Here is a 23764-nt window from a genome sequence, read left to right as displayed (position 1 = left end):
TATGATTTTTATACATATATATGGAATTTCATGTACTTTTGCCGATTTTACTATGTTTCCAACAGTTCCAAGAAACTGCCCCTTCTGTAAACTGGGGAGCAACCTCCAGGTCTGGCTCTCCAGGGTTTCCTCAGGAAATCGCAGAGGCCACGCAGGATTGGCTCGTTCTGTCAGGACTGCGGCTCTGACAGACCCAGCACGCCGCCACCTTTCTAGCTCAAGCGGTGGACTCCCCCGACAACGCGCATCTCCCGAAGTCTGCCCACGGCGTTCTGCCCACTGAGCCCTCCAGCCCTGCGCCGGCGGCGGCCCGATGGCCCCGGGCGGACAGGGGCCAGGCCCACTTTTTCAGGTGTCCCGAGGAATGCAGTCCCAAGGCTGAGACTCCGCGAGGCCCGCCCGGACTCACCTTCCCACGTTAGGAAACCCGGGCACTAAGCCAGAAGCACCAACCCGGAACTGGGAACTAGGCTTCTTACCCGGCGGGGCATTGACAAAGCCTCTACTTAGCCAGCCCCACCTCTGAAGAGTGGGGAATATTAATATGCAACAGAGCCTCGCACCTGCCACCGGCCCGGCGGCGTATTTAATATTCATAAAGCTGGGCGACTCTCCTGGCGCTCTCAACGCCTCGCGTTGCATATGGTAGGGGAACAGATAAATCCTCCTCTGATTGGTTGCTCTCGGAGAAAGGTTGACTTCGATTGGCTGGTGTAAAGAGCTAGTGAAGGTATTTACCACGTGGTCGGGAGATTTGAATACCTAGTTTCTGCGTTTCGGGCTATGTAGACGAGGACCTACGTCGATTTTCCCAATCCTTATTTACTCCTCCTTACCTAAGCTATGTAAATTTTTTTTAAATCTAATACCTGTTAGTGTTTACCAGTACTGCAACCATACAGAACACATTCCAAGCACTGTATGAGTTTGAAAGCTCCAGTTCGCTCAATTTTGTAGACGGGGATACTGACGGCCAGAGTGGGATAATTTGAAGTCCGGCTCCTGACTCCCAGCTCTGTGTTTGGCCACCGCTCAGGGTGCAGACATCTGTCCAGCGCTGGCCGGCACTAGGCGCGGGCTGCAGAGCGCTCTCCCAGGATCCCATACCCGCGGCTCCGTTCCCGCCAGACGCGCCCCCGCCCGGCGTCTCCTCCCATCTCGAGCTTCCTCTTTCTTACACCCTGGGTCCCTCAACAACTCCAGGAGTTTCTCGCGCCTCCTGCACCTGCAGCGTCAGGTCTCTCTCTGGCTTGGTCTCTCTCTCCCTAGGTGCCCGTGCGGCTGTGAGAGCCTGGAGGCATCACCCAGCTCAACCACACTGTACACCTCTGTACACCGGGAAGTCCGAGACCCAAGCGGGGACAGTGAGGATCGAGGTGACAGGGCTAGACGCTGGTCTCCTGAACCCCAGCCCCGGGCTTTGGCCGCTGTTTCCTGCTTCGCGCCCCGTGTGGTTGAGATGGCCGAGCGTCTCCGGCCCTACCGGTGGCACGCACATTGCTCCTCCCTGGTACTTGGGGCCGCAGAATTCGCGCCTGCGCAGAGACTTTGGCACGCGCTGCTAGCGGCGGATCCCGCCCCCTTTGTCCCAGCGACGCGTCCCCAGTTGCCACGGAGACTGCGCTGTTTACCTCCCAGTTCCGCCAGAGCCGGGTGCTCCAGTTGAGGTAGAGAGGCTTCGGTTCTGAGCTTGTGTGGCCTCCTTTGCCGCCCTGAGGTAAGTAATCCCAGGCCCTAACCCCACTGACCCATAACCTCAGCCCTTTGCCCTAACTGAAAACTTAGTGCCGGTTAGGGTCAGCCCTAATTTATGTCTCTACCTCCTTGGGGTTAAATTTTGGGACCCATACTCAGAGAAGTTTGGGAGAGGCCATAGGAGGGACTGGACTAGGAAGAAAAGGGGCAAACCCCTTGTTGCCAGGGCTCTGGGTGGGCGGACATGCTCAATCCAGTGAAGATCTGAGTGTGGTTCTGTCCTTGTGTGCGTGAAGGCATCAGAGATCCAAATGTCTCCAAGGGCAGGTGCTCAGCTTTGGGGGTGGGGGTGGGTCTGTCTGAGGAACGCAGTTCTTACAGTCATTCAGAGATGTGTGCAGGTCAGGTGGGTCCATTTTAGTCCTTCTCTTGCTGCCTGCCTTTGCCGGCTGCCTTCTCGGGTGCTCCTCTTACTAGTCTTTTCCTTGTCCTGGGAAATTTTTAGATTCTTTTATATGTGGAATAGGCTCAATACCCCGTTGTCGATTTACGGATATCATATTTGCTCACTGGTTCACAGCTGTCTGGTTCAGCTGTTTGGCAGAACACTGCCTATGACCCAGCAATTCTAATGAATCATAAACATGCTTATTGTTTTCACGAAAGGACATGTATGAGAATAGTCATAGTATTCTCACTATAACTACTAAAGTGGAAACAACCCAAATATTAATGAACAATAAAAAAGACAGCTAAATTTTGCTATATTTATATAATGACACACAACACAGCAATGAGAATGAACAAACTACAAATATATGAGCAGTATGGGTGAATTGTACAAATATGGAGTGACATACATGCTATATAGTTCATGCATTTTAAGTTCAAAAACAGCGAAATGAATTTATAGTGTTAAAATGTCAAGATAATGGTTAACCTGCAGGGCTCCAAGTGGAGACTAGTGACTGGAAAGAGGTTTGAGATGCTGGTAATTCTTGTTTCTTGATTTGGGTGCTGGCTACACAAATGTGTACATTTTGTGTACAGATTATGATGTATACACTTTTTGGTATATATGTCACATTCATAAAAATTGACATCAAAAAGGATAAATTGCTTTCACTTTATCTAAAAAATGTTTGTCCTTGATCAGGACGTTGGAAACCTCACATGGCCAAACTACTACAGTCTCCACCCAAGTTCCTGCCCGCAGAATGGCACATTGCTAACAAGAGCCAGTACCACAGAGCAGAGGCCCAAAGGTCCCAATCTGAACGCCTGGTGGCAGAAAGCCACAGGCTTGTGGATGAAATCGAAAAGACCACAAGAAAATCTCAAAGTGATGTGAACAAGAAACTAGGTAAGGCAACACGCTTGGTATATTTTGTCAAGCACGTTTGCATGGCACTGTTAAGGTTTAGCTATAGTGTCATGTTTGAACATGGCAATGTATTGTTCTTAATATGTTGGGGGAAAACACATGTATTCTATGTTTAAGTTCACTGCCAAGATAGACACACAGTAACTTCGTCTGATTCTCAATAGTCCATCATTTACTCATTCATTGATTTGATACACATTTATTGAGCACAGGGAATGAGATCTGAATCTGCATTTTAGGCGCTTCTAGCTTGAAGAGGAGGTAGGTACAAAAATTAATAATCAGAATACAAGTTGTTCCTCCATATCTGCAGATTCATCCAACCACAGGTCAAAAATATTCAGAAGTCCCATACAAATAAAAAAATACAGTATAATATTTATATTATATTAGGTATTATGAGTAATCTAGAAGTGATTTAAAGTAAAGAAGAGGATAAGCATAGGTTATATGCAAATATTAAGCCATTTTATATAAGAGATTTGAGCATTTGCACATTATGTTATGGAGGGGGAATGGCCTGATGGAGATGAGAAAGGGAGATACGGACCAAGCCTGAGGAAGACCTTGAATTTGGAAGGCTCAGTTCAGTAGGTAGCCAGTTAGAATTTAAGAAGTAGAGATAGTTTGGGCAGGGTGGCTCACGCCTGTAATCTTAACACTCTGGGCGGCCAAGGCAGGTGGATAGCTTGAGCGCATGAGTTCGAGACCAGCCTGAACAAAAGCGAGACCCCCTGTCTCTACTAAAAATAGAAAAAAAAAAAAAAACTGAGGCAAGAGGCTCACTTGATTCCAAGAGTTGGAGGTTGCTGTGAGCTAAGATGCCATAGCACTCTACGCAGGGCAACAGCTTGAGACTTTGTCTCAAAAAAAAAAAAAAAGGTAGAGATAGAAATCTGGGAGTCATCACATAAAGATAGTAGTGGGAGTCATATGTGTAGATTAGATTGCCCAAAGCACATATTAAAAGAGAAGAAAAGAGTGCATATGATGAAGAGGATGAAGAGAAGAGTTGGGGAACAAAAATTGAGGTAGAAGAACAAAAAGATGAGACGAAGATCATGAACTACAAAAGACAAGCATTTCATGGGCAAGGATGTCTTCTGTTGTATCATGGTTATCTAAATGTCAAGGAGGCTGAGAGCTGAACGCAACTGAATTTAGACTGGTGATTTAAATATTATTGGTGACTTTTGAGATAACAGGTCCAGTAGGATAGTGGAGGATGCAAGGTGGGGGTGGCAGTCATTTACAAAGTGGGGGTGGGGAGGCTTCAATTTTCATGGTGGGTGGAACACGTGCATTTGTCTTGTCTTCTCTCCCTTTGAGAATTCCATAAAAATAGAAGTAAAGGATTAATGAAAGTTATATCTCAAGGATGAGAGAGAGAGGGAAGGAGAGAGAGGGAGTGGGAGGGAGAGAGAATGTTCCTGTGTGTGTGTGTGTTAGGCAGAAAGTAACAGTAAACAAATGATGAAAACAAGATTTGAGAAAGCAATATATCAAGTAACACAGTCTGGGAATGCAGAAAGTCAAGATGGGTAGAAGATAGGAAGATGCTAGCTGATTCATTCTGCAGAAGAAACCTTGCAGTGTTCAAAACTGTAGGCATCCAGTTACTTCTGAAGCTGGAAGTTTTGGATAGAGGCAGAAACAAGAACGGTTGAAAATCTTTATAAAGACCCTCTTTTCTATGCTACCTCTCCCTCACTCTAGCAGAAAGTTAAAGGTTAAATTAGTGAACACTAATTTTTCCAGGATACTGGTAGGCGGGCTTCTACTCTCAGACAGGAAATTAGAAGGTTTCTTCATGGAAAAATGAAGTAGTCTGTGAGAAAAGATCTATAGATATTAATATCTGGGGGTTCTCCAGTGAGTTTTGTGGGTCCTGCCTGATCACTCTGTACAATCACACTTCTTGTTGACAAGAGCTGTGCCTGTAGATGGTGCTCCCAGGTAGTATTTTAGCATCTCATTCTTTTTTTTTTTTTTTTTTTTGTGATTTTTGGCTGGGGCTGGGTTTGAACCCACCACCTCCGGCATATGGGACCGGCGCCCTACTCCTTGAGCCACAGGCACCACCCAGCATCTCATTCTTAAATCAAATGAGGATCACCAAACGTTTGAAGAAATTCTTTAATGTGGCAGACACCAAAACAAATACTCAAACATGCAGAAACTCAGGAAACAGTGCATAGAGCAAAACAAAACATATACTGCCAGACCCTTAGAGAATTCAGGGAAGGTACCGCATCCATGGAACAAATCAGAGGGGTTCTTAAAAAGACGACATTTGGAGATTGAAAGTTCTTGGAAATTAAATATGAGAGCAGACAAATCTTTTAAAAAAGAAACGTTGAAAGATAAAGTTGAAAGGGCAGTGCCCATAGCTCAGTGGATAGGGCGCCGGCCACATACACTGAGGCTGGCGGGTTTGAACCCGGCCCGGGCTAGCTAAACAACAGTGACGACCGCAACAAAAAAATAGCCAGGTGTTGTGGTGGGTGCCTGTAGTCCCAGCTACTTGGGAGGCTGAGGCAAGAGAATCGCTTGAGCCCAAGAGTTTGAGGTTGTTGTGAGCTGTGATGCTACGGCACTCTACCTAGGGCGACATAGTGAGACTCTGTCTCAAAAAAAAAAAAAAGAAAAGATAAAGTTGAAGAATCTCCAGAAAGAAGAAAAAGTCAAGGAAATAGATAACAGGAGAGAAAAGATAAGAAAATTAGAAGAGCAATCTGGGAGGCTCAATAGCTAATAGAAGTTCCAGAAAAAGCACAGAGAAAATGGAAGAGAAGAAATCATCTGTGAAAGAATATAAGAAAGTTTCCTGGAACCAAAGGACCTAAGTTTTCAAACTAAAAGGGCATGCCTGGTACAATAAATACATAAGGTTGACAACAGTGTTAAATTTCAGAGCATTAGGATAATGGAGAAATTTCTAATAGCTTTCAGAGTGGAAAAAACAGGTCGCATACAAGGAATCAGGAATCAGAATGGCCCCAGACTTCTGAATGGAAACCTCTGGAAACTAGAAGGAAATGGAATAATGCCATTAAAATTCTAAATGAGAAAGATTTACAATCTGTAACACAGCATGCAGCCAAATATAAGCAAATGGTGAGGGTAGAATAAAGGCATTTTCAGACTTGCAAGCTTTCAAAAACTTAACCACATATGCATCCATTTCTTAGGAAGTTCTTGAAGGATGTGCTTCAGCACTTTGAAGGAGTAAATCAAGGAAGAGGAAGAAACGCAATCCAGGAAATAGGGCTGCAACACATGGGAAGGGTGGAGGGGATTCCTGGAAGCAGAGTCACGGGATAACAGCCATGCAGCAAACTAGAGAGCAGTCCATCCAGACTGGACAGGAGGACAAAGGTGTTCTAGAGAGAAGCAAAATCGAAAGATTACTCAGTGGGTTGGAATGTATTGAGTGGATAAGCATAGTTCTGTCAGGAAGTCTGAGGAAAAATAAGTAATGTAGAGAAAGTGAAGTGATCACTGTAGTAACGATTTTACTGTCCCATAACATCATGTTGTAAACCTCAAAGATATACAATAGAATTTATTGTAAATGAATAAATAAATGAGTCATTGTACAGAAGAGGAAACCAAAAGTTACACAATGAATAGGTTGTGACTTTAAGATTCAAATGCTGAACAACTCATTCTGAATTCCTTTTACATTATATACTTTTCCTCCTGTCTTTCCTCCTCTAAACTCATTATGTTTAATAAATTTGCCTTTAATGATTATTAAAAAAGAAAGTGAAACAAACATGCAATTATTAACCCCTCCAAAAGACAGAAAAATCATATAAGAAATTTATCACAGTATACTGAAGGGCTCATGTGTAAATAAAATTTACATTTTTTTCTTTTTTTGAGACAGAGCCTCAAGCTATGGCCCTAGGTAGAGTGCTGTGGCATCACAGCTCACAGCAACCTCCAACTCCTGGGCTCAAGCTAGTCTCCTGCCTCCACCTCCCAAGTAGCTAGGACTACAGGTGCCCGCCCACAACGCCTGGCTATTTTTTGGTTGCAGCCATCATTGTTGTTTGGTGGGCCTAGGCTGGATTCCAACCCGCCAGCTCAGGTGTACGTGGCTTGTGCCTTAGCCACTTGAGCCACAGGCGCTGAGCCAAATATACATATTTTTAAAAATAAATAAACAAGTTTATTTATGTGAGTTGGGTAAGACCAAATCATTATCTTTCACTATAGAAAATTGATAAGTAATCAAACGGATAATGGATGAATAGCGGCATAACCAAATGCCAGAAGAAACAATGAAAGTGTTGAAGGTGGCTGTCCCCAGAAGGTGGGAGGGGGTACCAATGGGTCAGAGAATTGTAATACTCTGTAATACTATTTGACCTTTCAAAGAATATGTATCTGTATCTTCGATAAAATTAAAAGTTATTAAAAACAGTGGGCATTGAAAATTTAGTCTGTTGAATGTAGAATGATAAATTTGATGTTGAATGTAAGAAGAAATGTGTCTTCTTTCCTTCTTTCTTGCTAACAAACATTTAAAAAGATGAAAAGATACCCCAAGTAGCACAGCTCTAAGAAAAGAACTTACCTCAGGTAGTTTTACACCTGTCCTCAAGTTTCTAATAAAAGTAGGCTACATCAGGAATTGATTAATGCTGGCGTAACTTGTCTATGTGCTTCAGAACAGAGACTTGAGGAAGTCAGGTTCTGGAAGAAGGAGTTAGATGACAAACTTGAGCAGCTTGTGTATGAGACTGAGGATCTACTCACACATAAGACCAGAGTGGAAAAAGCCCTGGAGAGTTTAAAAGAACCCTTGCACATCACTGAGACATGCCTGGCCTACAGGTAGGAGGGAAGGTTCCCTGAATGAATTGTCTGTTGCAAGAAATGAAATGTCAGGTAGGAAAAGCTGGCTGTGTGGGGTGGTGGGTTAGAAAGTGGCATATGAGCAACATTCTTTCAGAGCCTGAAATTATCCTGCTGTGCCCAGGGTGCTGGGCAGCAGAAGGAACACTGGACTTGGTCCACATCTAAACTGTGCTCTTGACTGACTTAATGTAAATACGAATCAGGACTGGGTTTGGCTGTGGGTATCAGAAACCTGCAAAATAACATGCAACATAAATAAAATGGTTTCTTTTCTTTCTTTCTTTCTTTTTTTTTTTTTTAAGAGACAGAGGCTCACTTTACCACCCTTGGTAGAGTGCCGTGGCATCACAGCTCACAGCAACCTCCAGCTCTCGGGTTTAGGCAATTCTCTTGCCTCAGCCTCCTGAGTAGCTGGGACTACAGGTGCCTGCCACAATGCCTGGCTATTTTTTTTGTTGTTGCAGTTTTGCTGGGGCTGGGTTTGAACCTGCCACCCTTGGTATATGGGGCCAGCGTCCTACTCACTGAGCCACAGGCGATGCCCAATAAAATGGTTTGTTTTTCTCCCACATTTAAGGAGTCTAAAGATAGTCAGTTTGGAGTTGGCATGCTGGGCCACAGGCTTTTTCTGTCTTGCTGCTTCACTACATGAGGCTCTCACTACCAAGGTTACCTCATGATTTAAAATGGCAGTTGGAGCTCCAACCATTACGTCTGCATTCCAGCATGTAGGAATAACTGGGATTTGGCATTCACCATTTCTGCTTGCATCCCATGGACCAGAACTTAATCACATGGCCACAACAATAGCTAGGAAATTGTTGTCCTTATTTTGGACAGCTAGATACTCAGCTAAAAAATCAAGTCTTCTATTGCCAAGGAAGAAGGTGACAGCAGATACTACAGCTCCTAGAGGATAATAATTCTGCTTTGACACACAGAAGCACTTTGTAATCCAGACTGCACTATATGAACATGCCTTTTTGTTATTATTTCCCTCCTATAAATCCAGTGAGTAGGATGATCTTCTCTACGCTGGGGTGATGCTGGTTTCCAGACCTATTCCCTGTTGCAGCCTTACCTGGAGTGCCCTAATAGATCTCCTTGCTGCTAGCATAGCCCTCTCCAAATCTAGTGCACCTTCCACACTGGCTGTTGAGTGAGCTTTTCCAAATGCAGATTTTTATAGATCCTCTTCCTTATGCTTAAACCCTTTAATTACAACCCCAGTTCCCAATAGCTTCAAGATAAAGTTAAAGCTTCTTAGCTTAGCATACAAGGCTCATCATGATGGGACACCCAGTGACCTCTGCAGGTCCACATCTCATCTGCAGTAGTGGGATGTGCTGAGCTGCTTGAAGTTTCCCAAATGCACCATGCTGCTGTAGTCCTGCAAAGCCCTCTTCCCTTCCTAAGTTTAGCCAAGACCCTCTGTGGCAGCCAGTAGTCTCCCCAGCCAGATGTGGAGAGTGTGTGAAGCAAAGGAGAGTAGCAGCTGATCAAGGAGGCCAACACCCAGCTGGCTTAAGTCGAAGCCTAAAGATCATTATAATGTAGAGGTTACTAAATTTATTGAGCATGTACTATGTGTCAGGTACCATACTATATGCTGTTATAACTCTTACCTTGCCACAATCCTATGAAGTACTAATAATTTTCCCTATTTTACAAAAACAGAAATCAAAGCACAGATAAGTTACATAACATGCCCAGGTCCACACAGCTAGTGAGTAGGGAAGCCTTCCTCTTGGGCACTGGCTTGCAGGGTAGGAAAGAACAAAATATCAGGCAGTGGGGATCAGTTTGGGAAGTAGTCGCGTCATGGTTAAAAGCAGGTGTAATATCCAGTTCTGTGACACTGGGTAAGTTACTTAGTTTCCTGAAACTAGATTTCCTCACATGTATTTGGAAGGGTTAAGTGAGAATACTTATATAAAAAGCTCAGCACAATGCCTGTGGTGGAGTAAGAGCTCAGGGGTGGAGATAATATTAATGTCAATGTTATTATTGTTACCAGCTATTATTATTATAATAATAAAAAATCTTTCTGGGGATTCAACTCCTTGTCTAAAAGCAGGAATAGGATCAAGGAAGGCCATGTATGTCTTTGAAATTCTAAGTCAAAAGGCAGTGTTTCCAATAAATAGATAAGAACAGACTTTGGAACTCATGCCAAATTAAGGAGAAAAAAGTCTGTTTGGAGATTTTCAGACCGAGTGACCAGTCACCAATCTATTTTTCTTTGTTGTGTTTGGATATTTTGAAGTCATGTAGACACCAACTAATACCTGTCACCCACTTCATCATCAGATGGATCGGGAGGCACTCGGGTCAGTTGTCCAGACAGTTTCAATGTCCAGGTGTTGGCCAACATTGAGTGGCCTTCCTGGACGTGTCGGCTGACCTGCTGCCTTTTCCTGGCCAGGGAGAAGCGTGTTGGGATCGACCTGGTGCATGACGTGGTGGAACAGGAGCTGATAAAGGAGACTGAGATCATCCGGGGTGTAATGGCCCTGCTGACGCGCACCTTGGAGGAGGCTGGCGAGCAGATCAGGTATGGCGCCCTAGCCTGCCCTCCAAATCTGCACTGGGAATCTGAGAAGAGGCAGCACCCACAAAGGCCAGGCTCCCAGGCACAGGAAGAATGAGGTTTAACATTCTCTCACACTGTGTCCCCAGGTGGCCCCAACACTCAGCCTGAAAACAAACCACACTCCTCAGACTTGGCAGTGGCCCTCCAGTGGGGGGTGGGGCTGTGGCTGGATTTCACCCCTATTATAAACTGCAGGAGGTAAAAACCCACTGCAGCCAGAGCTGACCCCTCACATGCAGAATGCCACAGAGGTGACATTGGGAAGTGTCACAGTGCAAGGGAGGGAGGATCTTGAAGTCCAGGTTTGGTCACCAAGCATCAAATGGAGGGGGGTGTTGGGGTGATGGGAAACGGGAGAAAGTGCCACCATCCTGTGCCAGACCTAGCTTCAGGTCTGTTTTCAGGGTCTCCCAAGAACCTGTAGGTGCCATCTGGGCATTCCAGAGGGAGAAACCCAGTCTCCCTTCTCCCTTTAGGCTGAACCGCTCGGCCAAGTACAATCTGGAAAAGGATTTGAAGGATAAGTTTGTGGCTTTGACTATTGATGATATCTGCTTCTCACTCAACAACAACTCCCCAAACATCAGATATGCGGAGGACGTTGTAAGGATTGAACCAAAGTAAGTGGGCCTTGCGGTCTTCTTCCCTGCCGGTGTGTCCTATTGTTCCTCAGACAGGCAGGATCTAAGGAACCTGGTCCTTGCAGCAGGCTGGGACCTGGCCAGGGCAGGCTGGGGACAGAGGCAGGTGCTGAATGGGGCCCATCCTGACACAGGCCCCGAGGCTTCGGGGTCCTCCACATTAGGCCCCACTTGAAGAAAATCTGATAGAAAACCTTTAAACATTTAAAATTTATTTTTTTATTTGTTCATATTTTTAACAAGTAAAAGGATTTCAAAGTGCATGAAGGGCAAGTTAATAATTTTCCATCTTCCACTTTTATACCCCCTGAGATATAAGTGGTGTTACCTGCATGTTCATACAAACATATGAGGTTGGAAAACTTAAGTTCTTGAACTCACCTTGGAAACAGTGGTACACACATCACTACAAATACCACTAGAGTCACCTTTGAAGTACTCTTGTTGGCCATCTGGTATTTAGCAATGAGGTATGAAGCACTTTTTCTTGGATGAGTTCATGAATATAATTGACCTCGTATGCTATGCACCCACACACAAGCAAATTTTGTTTAGTTTACAAAAATGGGGTTATACTATGTACTTTTTCTGTAATATCTGATTTGAATTTTTCAATTCACATTCTGTCACAGTCTGTGTGTATGTTCATACATATATATGAGGGTGGAAAATTAAGTTCTTGAACCCACCTTGGAAAAAGTGGTACATACATCACTGATGAATACCACCATGGTCACCCTTGAAGTACTCCCCTTGGCCATCTAGTGATTCTCATTCTAATTTTTCCAGTGTTCTTTTTGAAATAAAACATGCATATGGAAAAGTGTACAAGTAATACACATACAATTCAAGGAATTATCATCATGTTAGTTATTTCCTAAATAACAAATTACTCCCAAACTTAGCAGCTTAAAACAATAAACATTAACTCACTGTTTCTGTGGGCTGGGAACCAGGTGCTGCCTGGCTTGGCGCCTTGGGCTCAGCATCTCATGAGGTTGTTGTCAAGCCAGCTGCTGGGGCTGCAGTCCACTTGAAGGCTCGACTGGGGTGGGGTCTACTTCTAAGCTGACTCGTGGGTGATGGCTGGCCTCAGTTCCTTGCCATGTGAGCTTCCCATGAGTTAGTCTCGTGACAGAGCAACTGGCTTCTCCCATAGTGAGTGATTCAAGAGAGAATGAGAGACAGAGAGAGAGAGAGAGAGAGAGAGAGAGAGAAAACCCATGACAAGTCACAGTCTTTCTTATACTCTAATCCCAGAAGTGACAACTCATCCTTCTGTTTGTGAGAAGTTCAATAAGTTCACCCCATACTCAGGGCAAGGGGATTATGAACACCAGGGGGCAGGGCTTACTGTGGTCATCTGAGAAGTTGCCGCTAATCACAAAGTGAGCCGAATCCTCATATCACCACCAACCAGGCCAAGAAAGGAAATATCACCAGCACCCCACAAAGCACCCCCATCCTGTCCCCTTCTGATCAATATTCTATCTTGAAGTTCACCTTCCTGACTTCTTTTTTTTTTTTTTTTTTTGTGGTTTTTGGCCTGGGCTGGGTTTGAACCCGCCACCTCTGGCATATGGGAGTGGAGCCTTACTCCTTGATCCATAGGCGCCGCCTACCTTCCTGACTTCTAATAGGTTCGTTAGAAGCCTATTAGAAGCCTTCCTGCCTACTCTTAATTAAATAGCATCATACATTATATGTTTTGCGTGTGTTTCCAGTTTCTTCCAATTAACAATATTTTATGGTTCATCAAGGTTGCTACATAAAACAGTTCCTCTTCAAACTATTTATTTATTTATTTGTATCTGTATGATCTCATGGTTTCCTGTTTTATTCAGTGTGTTAGGATCTGTTGTTATTTTTATTTATTTTGATGCTTAAATTGTCTTTAGCTTTGCACGCAAGACACAATTACTTATTTTTTTCTGAGCTTAGTTTTCTTCCATCTATAAAGTGGGATAAATGAAGATTAAATGAGATAATGCCTGTAAGGTGCCAGCCCAGTGCCTGGTGCAGAGCAGGGAGGTTACTCAAAGTGACAGCTATTGCCACTGACAGACCACTGTTTGCTCTACCTGGAGATGGGGAGACATTTAAGTGCTTCTGGTGGGGGAGGTAGGCCCAGCTTCCACTGCGTTTCCAGGAGCCCATCTCCCTCCCTACATTCTCTTCCCCAGCCCCCAGATGCTGGGAATGAATGCGTGGGGTCTCTTTCAGTTCTGTGAGTCTAGAAGACTGGTTGGATTTCTCCAACACCAACGTGGAGAAGGCTGACAAGCAGCGGAACAACTCGCTGACGTTGAAGGCCCTGATGCACCGGATCCTATCCCAGACAACGAGCGACCTGCAAAAGCAGTGTGATGTGGTGGACACGGCATTCAGGACCAGGCTGAAGGAGATCAAGGATGCCAGGGACAAGCTGGCGGGTCATCTAGCCAAGGTGAGGTCCCTGGAGGGAACACAGGAGAGCAGACTTGTGAGGCTTCCCTGTGGAAAATGAGAATGTCCCCCCCGGGCCCCGGTGCTGCACTGCTGGGCTTGTAATGTTGGGTTAACTCACAAATCAGGGCCATTCACTCTCTCCATCTCAGTGGCAGGCTGTGGGATTTGGGGCGCTGGAATGAGACTTTGCCCCACTCTGGACCTCTGTTGTCACTCACTGCTGCAGAAAACAGAGGAGCAGAGAATAGAGCCCTGAGGCAGGAGAAGGGCTTCTCAGGATCTGGGTACAGCTTTGTGCCTCGCTATCTCCCCACTGAGGTCCTCAGCTCCTCTTTATGTGAAATATGAGGGGGATTGCGTGCTCTCAGCCATCTTTTGGGACTCTGAAGTTTCTCTAAACCCAGCTGCAGCTCTGGGACTCTGGGTGGTTAGTAAACTGGCCCTGGGGCGGGGGAGGACAAAGAGGGGATCCCCATAGATCTGTAAAATGTGCATATTTCTGTAGTGTTAATACTCCCACCTGGTTGATTTCAAGTTACCCACTTAACAATGGGCTGACAAAGTTCCTGAATATGTAGCAATCAGAGCCTTCCTGAGCCAGTCCCAGCACACCTTTCTCACCACCGAAGACCTCTGGACCCGGCAAGGCTGAGCTCAGGGACACTAGGAACTAGACAGGTGGTACAAGTGCTGCATGTGGACTGAAGAGACGTGTGCTCAGATCCCAGTCCTGTGACAGCCAGAGTGGGTCATACAGATCCCTCAAGTTCCCTGAACCTCTTCCCTCCTTCGACGTGGGGGGATCATGACAGCCTCTGACTGGGCCACTCTTAATGTCCTCTGCAATTAACAGCTGGTAAAGCCAAGATATGGGAAGACAAAGGGCTCCGCGGCCACTGCAGGGGACTGGTGCCCAGACCTTTTCAGTTCCTGAGTCCAGTGTCCTGCTGCTGCACTTGAGAGCCTCCCTCCTGGAGCTAAGAGTCCAGTTGTGACATAAGATTTATTTCTGTGATGTGCAGGACAGGTAGAAGGTTAAACTGCAGTATTCAGCAAAATGAGAGGTGGAAGAGCCTAGTGGAAATGCATAGACTCCGGAGCCAGAGTGAACTGGGGTGTCAACATGTACCGCGTGGTCTTGGGGTGTTCCTGAGGCTTCCTGTCCCTCATTGATAAATAGGGACAACAGTACAGGACACCTCCCAGCGTTGGTAAGGGTTAAATCAGACAGCTCATAAGACGCTTAGAACAGTATCTGGTGCATGTAAGTTTCACATTTATATATGCACACACGTAATCTATATTTTATATATGTATGTAAAGGCAATAATAATTATAGATTTTTGTTAGATTTTTCTCCTGATACTTGCCTTTTAGCAAATATCATAGTATTTCAGATTGATTGCTTTTAGCACAAGGTTAGATAGAAACTTCTCAATTGTACATTTACATGGATTTTGAAATTTGGAAATTTCCTTTGCCCTTGCTTTGGTGTCAAAAAAACACTGCTGGAATTTGGAAAATATCTGTTGCAAATTTGTGTGGGAATGAAGGTCTTGGTTTGATTTTTTTTTTCTTGTCTTGCTCTGTCTCCTGGGTAAAGTGCTGTGAGGTTATCAGAACCTCAAACTCCTGGGTTCAGGTGATCCTCCTGCCTCAGCCTCCCAAGTAGCTGGGACTACAGGTTCTCATCACCATTCCCAGCTAACTTTTCTATTTTTAGTAGAGACTGGGTCTCACTCTTGCTCAGGCTGGTCTGGAACTCCTGAGCTTAAGCAATTCTCCAGCCTTGGCCTCCCAGAGTGCTAGGATTATGGGTGCAAGCTACCACGTCTGGCCCTGTTTTGACTTTTGACAGCACAGGAGATACATAGAGCAGCTTGACATTACTGTAATTAAAATCACATTAGTTGTTGAAATGACTGTACTTCAGTATAAGCTTTGCATATACATGCTATCTTGCCTTGTAATTTTAGATTGAATTCATTAAGAAACATTAAGTCTGCAGCAAAAGCTAATTTGTGAAGCCATTCAGTGGTTTGATAATAGTGGCTTAAGGTAGTACTTCTTATTCAGCAAAATTTCCATCTTGGTTCTGAGCTAAAGTAAATCCCAAGAAAATGTTGCCACTTCTAAGCTATTGAATTGCTGAGTGGTAGGGCAAGTTAGGATATTCAGTATCTATTTCTGACAAAAATTCACAGCACCAATAATGGTCAAGTCTATGGAAGCTAATGAAGTTCATTGTGATGATACTGGTTCAATAATACGTGATAGATCCAAGTATTTTCTGCAAAGTACCATTTGATGAAAAATTCAATGAGTAACCAACTATAAGCTTTAAATAACTTTCATTTTCACGAGCTCTGTGAATTTGTTCAACTAAGCCTCTTTTTCTGTTGAACATGTATTTTCTGTTCCACCCTAGTCAGCTGTAACATTTCTTAGCAGATTCCACTTCAGGTTGTACTAAATTAGTATTTTCTCAACTTTTTGAAAATAGATACTTCATACAGACCATTCACAGAGGCTAATTCTTTAATCACTTTCAACTTATCATTGATTCCTCGAATAAACAATAATTGAACAGTATCAGAACACCTATCAACGTATTAAAAGCAAAGGAAAGGCATTCAAAATCATTTGCCTTTCAACACAAAACAAAAAAAGACAAGGTCTTGCTCTATCACCCCGGCTAGCGTGTAGTGGTATCATCGTCAAAGCTTGCTGCAGCCTTAAATTCCTGGGCTCAAGTGATTCTCCAGCCTCAGCCTACTGAGTAGCTGGGACTATAGGTATGTGCCATCTCTCTGGGCTAAATTTTTTAAATTTAGTAGAGACAGGTCCTCATTCTTGTTCACGCTGGTCTCAAACTCTCGGCTTCAAGTATTCTCCCACCTCAACCTCCTGAAGTGCTAGGATTACAGGCATGGGGCACAGCACCTGGCCTTGCCTTGTTTTAAAATTAATTATTGATACTACTTCCAACATACATCCTTAACTCTTTGAGCAACTATTTCTGCAGAAAGACTTAAACACTTTTTTTAAATAGTCTTAAACACTTTTTTTAAATTTTAATTTTTTGGAGAGACTGAGTCTCACTTTATTGCCTTCAGTAGAGTGCTGTGGTGTCACACAGCTCACAGCAACCTCCAACTCCTGGGCTTAGGCGATTCTCTTGCCTCAGCTGCCCAAGTAGCTGGGACTACAGGCGCCTGCCCAATACCTGGCTATTTTTTTGTTGCAGTTTGGCCAGGTTTGAACCCACCACCCTCGGTATATGGGCCCTGTGCCCTACACACTGAGCCACAGGCACCAGTTTATATTCCCTGTACACATGTCCTCAGCTGCTGCAGTCAAACATGATTGAATCAACTCTCTATCAGCAAATAGAAATAGGCTTTCCTTGCTTGGCTAACAAATGAGCCACTTGGAACCTTACTTTGGTTGTAGTATCATTTTCATTTTTGTAAGAATGTTTGCAGTGATGAGATACAGGCTGTCCCCGAGTTACGGCCATCCAATTGACATATAATGGATGCATTTATGAACAGGTAAATGTACCTGTTCCAACTCAACATACAAATTCAACTAAAGAACAAACCTACAGAACCTACCTCGTTAATAACCCAGGGTCTGCCTGCACTCTGTTTTAAATTTTCTACTTTTTCTGATCACTGCTTTCCTGTCAGTTGAGAATGGCTCAAACCTGTAATCCTAGCACTTTGGGAAGCTGAAGTGGGAGAATACTTGAAGCTGAGAGTTTGAGAACAGCATGAGCAAGAATGAGGCCCTGTTTCTGCTAAAATTAAAAAATTTAGCCCAGAATGGTGGCACATACCTATAGTCCCAGCTACTTGGGAGGCTGAGGCTGGAGTATCATTTGAGCCCAGGAGTTGAAGGCTGTTATGTTTCATGTATATGTTATTCTTTCAGTATAGCTACAGAGTCATTGCATGATAAACCCAACCGTTTGACATAATTGTTTAACAAAACCTGTTCTCTACTGGGCCTTAAAAATGTGACACACAGAGCCCACTTTTCTTGTTTTAACATGGTGAGTATGAATTGTGCTATGGTTTGAATGTTTACGTCCCCTCCAGAATGCACGTTGAAACTTAATCCTCATGCAACAGTATTAAGATGTGGGGCCCTTAGGAGGTGATTAGGCTGTAAAGACGTTTCCTTCATTAATGAAATTATCGCCTTATGAAAGGGCTGAGTGAAACTAGCTAGGACTTTTTCCCCATCTACCTTCCCCCACGTGCAGACGCAGCAACAAGACACTAAATCTGCGGATGTCTTGATCTTGGACTTCCCAGCCCCCAGAACTGTGAGAGAAAAATTTGTGTTCTTTATCAACTACCCAGTCTCACATAGTTTGTTATAGCGACAGAGATTGACAAAGACAATAAATAATAAAATGAGATGTCACTGTATGGTGATACACAATTGGAAATTTGTGAAGTTATAACCAAGTTGCTGTGATTTGTAGTTCTCTGGGCAGCAGCGCGAAGGAATGAGTATCACACACAGTCTTGCAATGGCTTCACTCTGCTGTGGTACTTCAGCAGCAGCCATGAACAATTGAATGAGCATGGCTGTATTCCCATGCAACTTTATTTACGGACACTAATATTGCATTTTATATGATTTTCCCATGACATGAAATATTCTGCTTTTGATTTGTTTCCGTCATTTAAAAACTTAAAAGCCATACTTTTAAGAGAATGAAAAGACAAGCCACAGACTGAGAAAAATATTTGCAAAATGCTTATCTGATAAAGGACTGTTATCTAGAAGGTACAAAGAACTCTTAAAACCCAACAGTGTCACAACAACCCAATTTAAAAATGGGCAAAAGATCTAAACAGACACCTCATCAGCAAAGCTATGCAGATGGCAATTAAGCATAAAAAAGATGCTCAACATCGTAGTCATCGGGAGATGCAACTTAAAACAACAATGATATACTGCTACACACCTGTAGAAACTCCTGCTAAACACGGGCAACCCCAAGCTCTGGCAAGGATTCGGAGCAGCAGGAACTCTGATTCATTACTGGTGGGAATGGTGCAGCCACTTTGGAAGACAGTTTGGCAGTTTCTTACAAAACTAAACATGCTTTTAGGATTCAGCAAACTCATTCCTTGACATTTGTCCAAATGAGTTGGAAAAAACCTGCATATGAATGTTGATAGCGGCTTTATTCATAATTGCCAAAACTTGGAAACAACCAAGATAGGTTGGATAAACAAACTGTGGTACATCTGGAAATTGGATATTACTTGGCACTCAAAGGGAATGAAGAGACATAGAAGGATTTGATAAGCACATTGCGAAGTGAAAAGAAGCCAATCTGAAGTGTATAGGGAATGATATGAATCACGATGGCAACTGTGGAGACTAAAAAGATGAGTGGTTGTCAGGGGTTTGGGTGGGTGAAGGAGGGAAGACGACCCCAGGGTTTCTTTTAGGGCACAGATACATGTAATTATACATTTGTCAAAACCCATAGGATATGCAAAACAAAGAAGGAACCCTAATATAAACTACAGACGTGTTAATAATAATGTATTAATATTAGCTCATCAACTATTACAAATGTGCCACTAATGTGAGATGCTGATTATAGGAGCAACTATGTGCGGGGGAGAGAAAGGGACAGGGAACTCTGTGCTTCCTGCTCAATTTTTCCTTAAACCTAAAGATGCTGTAAAAAATATTCTATTACTAAAAAAATTCTTATTTCATAAAAAGCAAATGACAGACAGAATTTGGCCATAGTTCGCTGATTCCTGATCTAACCCATGACAGTAATTTTGTTTTGTTTTAAAGAATCTCTGTATTTGTATTTAAAGTGTTTATAAGCCGGGCCCAGGGGTTCACACCTATAATCCTAGCACTCCGGGAGGCTGAGATGGGAGGATTGCTGGAGCTCAGGAGTTCAAGACCCCATCTCTATTAAAAATAGAAAAAATTAGCCAGGCGTTGTGGTGGGTGCCTGTAATCTCAGCTACTCAGGAGGCTGAGGCAGGAGGATTGCTTGAATTCAGGAGTTTGAGGTTGCTGTGAGCTAGGCTGACACCACGTCACTTTAGCCCAGGCAACAGAGTGACAGTCTGTCTCAAAAAAAGAAAAGTGTTTATAAAATGTAAGAGAATTTGGCCTGTTTTATAAAAACTATAATTTAAAATATATAATGAAATAATTGATGTAGCCTTATGATTTTAAGTGAGCCTAAGAATATTTAAGTGAATTTAAGAGTCATTTTTTTAATTTATTAAATTAATAAGATTTATTTAAGAACCGAAGGCCTTATTTGTTAAGATAACTTGAGTCTTTTAAAAAAGCTATATATCAAATTTATAAATGCTGCTTTAAATAAATGTTCAAAGGATTTTATTATAACTAAGTTTGAAATGAGAGCAACTATTAGTCGAAATCAATTTAAAGTGATTGTTAATATTTGCTAAGTTTAAAAATAGTATATATGTGAACTGAACTTAAGAAAATCTTAAGAAGCATTAAGAGAAACTTAAGCCAAATGCAGTGGGTGGACCTTGCTTGGGTTCTAATCAGAACAAACCAACTGTTACAAAAATATATGGTTATAGCTGGTAAACTCTGAACATGAAATATTAGATGATATTAAGAAATCACTATTTATTTTTGGTGTGATAAAGGTATTGTAGTTATGTCAAAAGAAAAAAAAAGAATGTATCTTAAAAACACATACTCAGGCTGGGCGCCTGTGACTCAAGGGGCTAAGGCACCCGCCACATATGCCCGAGTTGGTGGGTTCAAATCCAGCCTGCGCCCGCCAAACAACAATGATGGCTGCCACCAAAAAATAGTCGGGCGTTGTGGTGGGCGCCTGTAATCCCAGGTACTTGGGAGGTGGAGGCAGAAGAATCGCTTGAGCCCAGGAGTTGGAGGTTGCTGTGAGCTGTGATGCCAAAGCACTCTACGCAGGGTGACAGCTTGAGGCTCTGTCTTGAAAAAACAAAACAAAACAAAACAAAACAAAACACAGACTCAAGTATTTAAGACTGAAATGACATAATATTTGTTCTTTTTTTTAATTTTTATTAAATCATAGCTGTGTACATTGTGAAATGACATAATATTTGGGATTTACTTTTTTTTATTTATTTTTATTTTTTTGTAGAGACAGAGTCTCACTGTACCGCCCTCGGGTAGAGTGCCATGACATCGCACGGCTCACAGCAACCTCTAACTCTTGGGCTTACGCGATTCTCTTGCCTCAGCCTCCCGAGCAGCTGGGCCCATGGGCGCCTGCCACAATGCCCGGCTATTTTTTTTGTTGCAGTTTGGCTGGGGCTGGGTTTGAACCCGCCACCCTCGGCATACGGGGCCAGTGCCCTACTCACTGAGCTACAGGCGCCGCCCAATGTTTGGGATTTACTTTAAAATAATCACATTGATGGGCAGGGCCGGGGCTGGGGTGGGGTATAGCCAAAGCAAGCTTGTTTGTATGTCAGCTCATTGCTTCAATTAATGACGGGAACATGGCATTTATTATTCCACCTACTTTTGTGTATGTTTGGAAATTTCCATCACATAGAGTTAAAAGAAAAAGCTTAAGGAAGAAATAAGTTTAAAACTAGTTAAATATTAATTTTTTAAAAACCCAAGTAATTGGGCGGCGCCTGTGGCTCAGTGGGTAGGGCGCCATTTACCGAGGGTGGTGGGTTCAAACCCGGCCCCGGCCGAAGTGCAACAAAAAAAAAAATAGCTGTGGTCCCAGCTACTGGGGAGGCTGAGGCAAGAGAATCACCTAAGCCCAGGAGTTGGAGGTTGCTGTGAGCTGTGACGCTACGGCACTCTGCTGAGGGCGATAAAGTGAGACTCTGTCTCTACAAAACAAACAAAAAAAAAACCCAAGTAATTTTAGGTAGCCTTTTTTGTGCAGAGAGCTACCCCACAAATACCAACCAAACTCAGATTGAACTGCTTACACCCTTTCCCCAGGCTTGCAGAGGACAGAACTGGTGCTAGTGGGTGGGAGTGACTAGGACACAGGCAGCTTTCTGCTCATGCAACAGTGAGATGACCCAACACCCCTACCCCCATGCTGCCCAAACCTTTGCTCAGGGCATTCTCCTTTGGATGGGAGAAGGGCCAATAACAGCCAGTCCTGTCCCTTCCGTCTGTGAGGTACTAAGATTTGGTGGGTTGCCTTGCCTACTTGTTATCACTGCTTTGGGGATGAGAGATTAGGCTCATTCCAGGGTCCTGCCTAAGAGGAAATCCGAGGCTCTCTCTTCCTGATTTACAAGGCCATAACAGATCCGCTGTCTGCAGACAAGTTTTAAGGAGCTCAACCTGGCCTCACTCATTCTAATCCTTTCTTATAAGGTCATGGAAGAGATTGCTGCCCAGGAGAAAAATATTACAGATCTTGAAAAAGCTATCCTTGACCAAGAAGGGCCTGCCAAGGTAGCCCATACACGTCTGGAGAACAGGACACATCGGCCTAACGTGGAGCTGTGTCGCGATGTCGCACAGTACAGGCTGATCAAGGAGGTTCAAGAGATCACACACAATGTTGCAAGGTAGACTACTGGCCAGTGAGCAGAGGGGCCCATCCCAACCTGGATCTCAGGCAGGGGTTAGGCAGTAACCATTGGGGATGGAGCCTGCTCTGTAATGTTTGAGGAATTCCTTCCTAGGGGGCCATCTCCACAAACTCCAGCTGAAAGTGTTGCCATAGAGGAAATGGAGCCCAGTGTTGAAATGTTTCTGGAGAAGCTCAAATCCAGAAGTTTAGATAAAAATCTGCAGTTTTAAACATTGGCATTTCATATCCGTGTCTATGTCATGAATCTGGCCAGTGGCCACCAATTTGAAATTTCTGTCTTAAGGAAGAGAGAGGTGGGGTGGGAGGGAAGCACATATCAACTTGCCTCCCACTCTGCATGGATGCATTTATTGCCCCCGCACTCCCAAAGACTCGATGTGGAGAGAGAAATCGTTCCCTCTGTTTGTTTCTTCTAGATTAAAAGAAACCTTGGCCCAAGCTCAGGTGGAGCTGAAAGGGTTGCATCGCCGACAGCTGGCCTTGCAGGAGGAGATCCAGGTCAAGGAGAACACCATCTACATTGATGAAGTGCTGTGCATGGAGATGAGGAAGTCCATTTGCCCGTGGGAGGGGGACGCTGGGGGCTGGGCCAGGAGCATCTGCCCTGTGCCATCTGCTAACAGTAGGACCGGGTCTGATTCTCATTAAACCGCATCATCAAACAGCAGTATAGAGCTCTCATTTCAGCCTGGCAGGAATCCCAGCCAACCTGCCACAACCTTTTCGCTGGGATTCCAAGTTGCTCAGGGGCTGAGTTTTGGGTACAAAAGTTTCTGGTGCAATGGATGTTTTGTTACCTTGTGGACACCTGGGCTCTCCATGCACCAGAAATTAACAAAAGGCCAAATGGGAGCCCCAGGCAAGGCTTTATTGGGGCTTAAACTTGAATATGAGGAAGACAACACCAGGAAAAAGTCCTCTGTGACTCTACGAGGGGAGCTTGGAAAGTTTTAAAGAGGTTTAGGTGGGACAGAGTGCCATGTCAGCAGGCAGAGGTGGAGATTTATTGTATCGGGTTAATTCTATTACATGCCTTTTCATGCTTTCCACGTCTCTTACAGGTTAAATCTTAAATTGCTACCCCAGGGCGATATTTTTAGCTTTAAAATGAGATTATAATGATGAAAAAGTCAGGATAAGGTTAGTGAGGGGGTCTGTTCTGGCCCAAGGTAGTTGGATTTGGATGGGTCTGCTTTCTCTGTGGCCAGATGTCTTAGCTTGTGTCAGCGTTTTGCTTCAGTGATCTTGAAAAATGTTATTCACAAGGCAGTGTTTAGCCCTTTTCTTACGTGGGTATGGGTTGTATTCTGGCAGTTAGAAAACTATTTATCTGAGCACTCTGTGAATAGCCAAGTCGGGTTATGTTGAATTCTGTGGTCAGGGTTGAGGGGCCTGAGTCCTTTCCTTATTCCATCTCAGTTTAACAGTTAAATTCTATGTATCAGCACAGGACAGCTCTTATAAGATCACAGCCTTTGGGAGAGGGGTTCAAGACATTTTAGTTCAGATTCAATTCAATTGAAAAGCTG

At 43.9% G+C, this 23764-nt stretch overlaps 1 protein-coding gene across 1 annotated transcript; it reads left to right on the top strand.

Annotated features, from left to right (window-relative positions):
• Positions 1–1656: 1656 nt before the first annotated feature.
• On the top strand, positions 1657–22902 carry TEKT1 (tektin 1). The gene is made up of 8 exons (XM_053569187.1): positions 1657–1717; positions 2852–3058; positions 7759–7924; positions 10374–10502; positions 11018–11161; positions 13406–13628; positions 22013–22209; positions 22652–22902. Exons 2-8 carry the CDS (start codon positions 2869–2871, stop codon positions 22881–22883), a joined length of 1281 nt encoding a protein of 426 aa, XP_053425162.1. The 5' UTR covers positions 1657–1717; positions 2852–2868; the 3' UTR covers positions 22884–22902.
• The last annotated feature ends 862 nt before the right edge of the window (positions 22903–23764 follow it).

Source organism: Nycticebus coucang, chromosome 18 (genome assembly GCF_027406575.1).
Source record: "Nycticebus coucang isolate mNycCou1 chromosome 18, mNycCou1.pri, whole genome shotgun sequence".
Lineage (NCBI taxonomy): Eukaryota > Metazoa > Chordata > Mammalia > Primates > Lorisidae > Nycticebus > Nycticebus coucang.
The sequence above is the reverse complement of the archived record's forward strand: the minus strand, read 5'-3'. Positions and strand labels throughout refer to the sequence as shown.

Coding starts and splice junctions, on each gene's coding strand:
- TEKT1 (XM_053569187.1), top strand. CDS start 2,869: ATGGCCAAACTACTACAGTCTCCACCCAAGTTCCTGCCCGCAGAATGG. Junction 3,059..7,758: donor TGATGTGAACAAGAAACTAG/GTAAGGCAACAC, acceptor TATGTGCTTCAG/AACAGAGACTTGAGGAAGTC. Junction 13,629..22,012: donor TGGCGGGTCATCTAGCCAAG/GTGAGGTCCCTG, acceptor CTTTCTTATAAG/GTCATGGAAGAGATTGCTGC.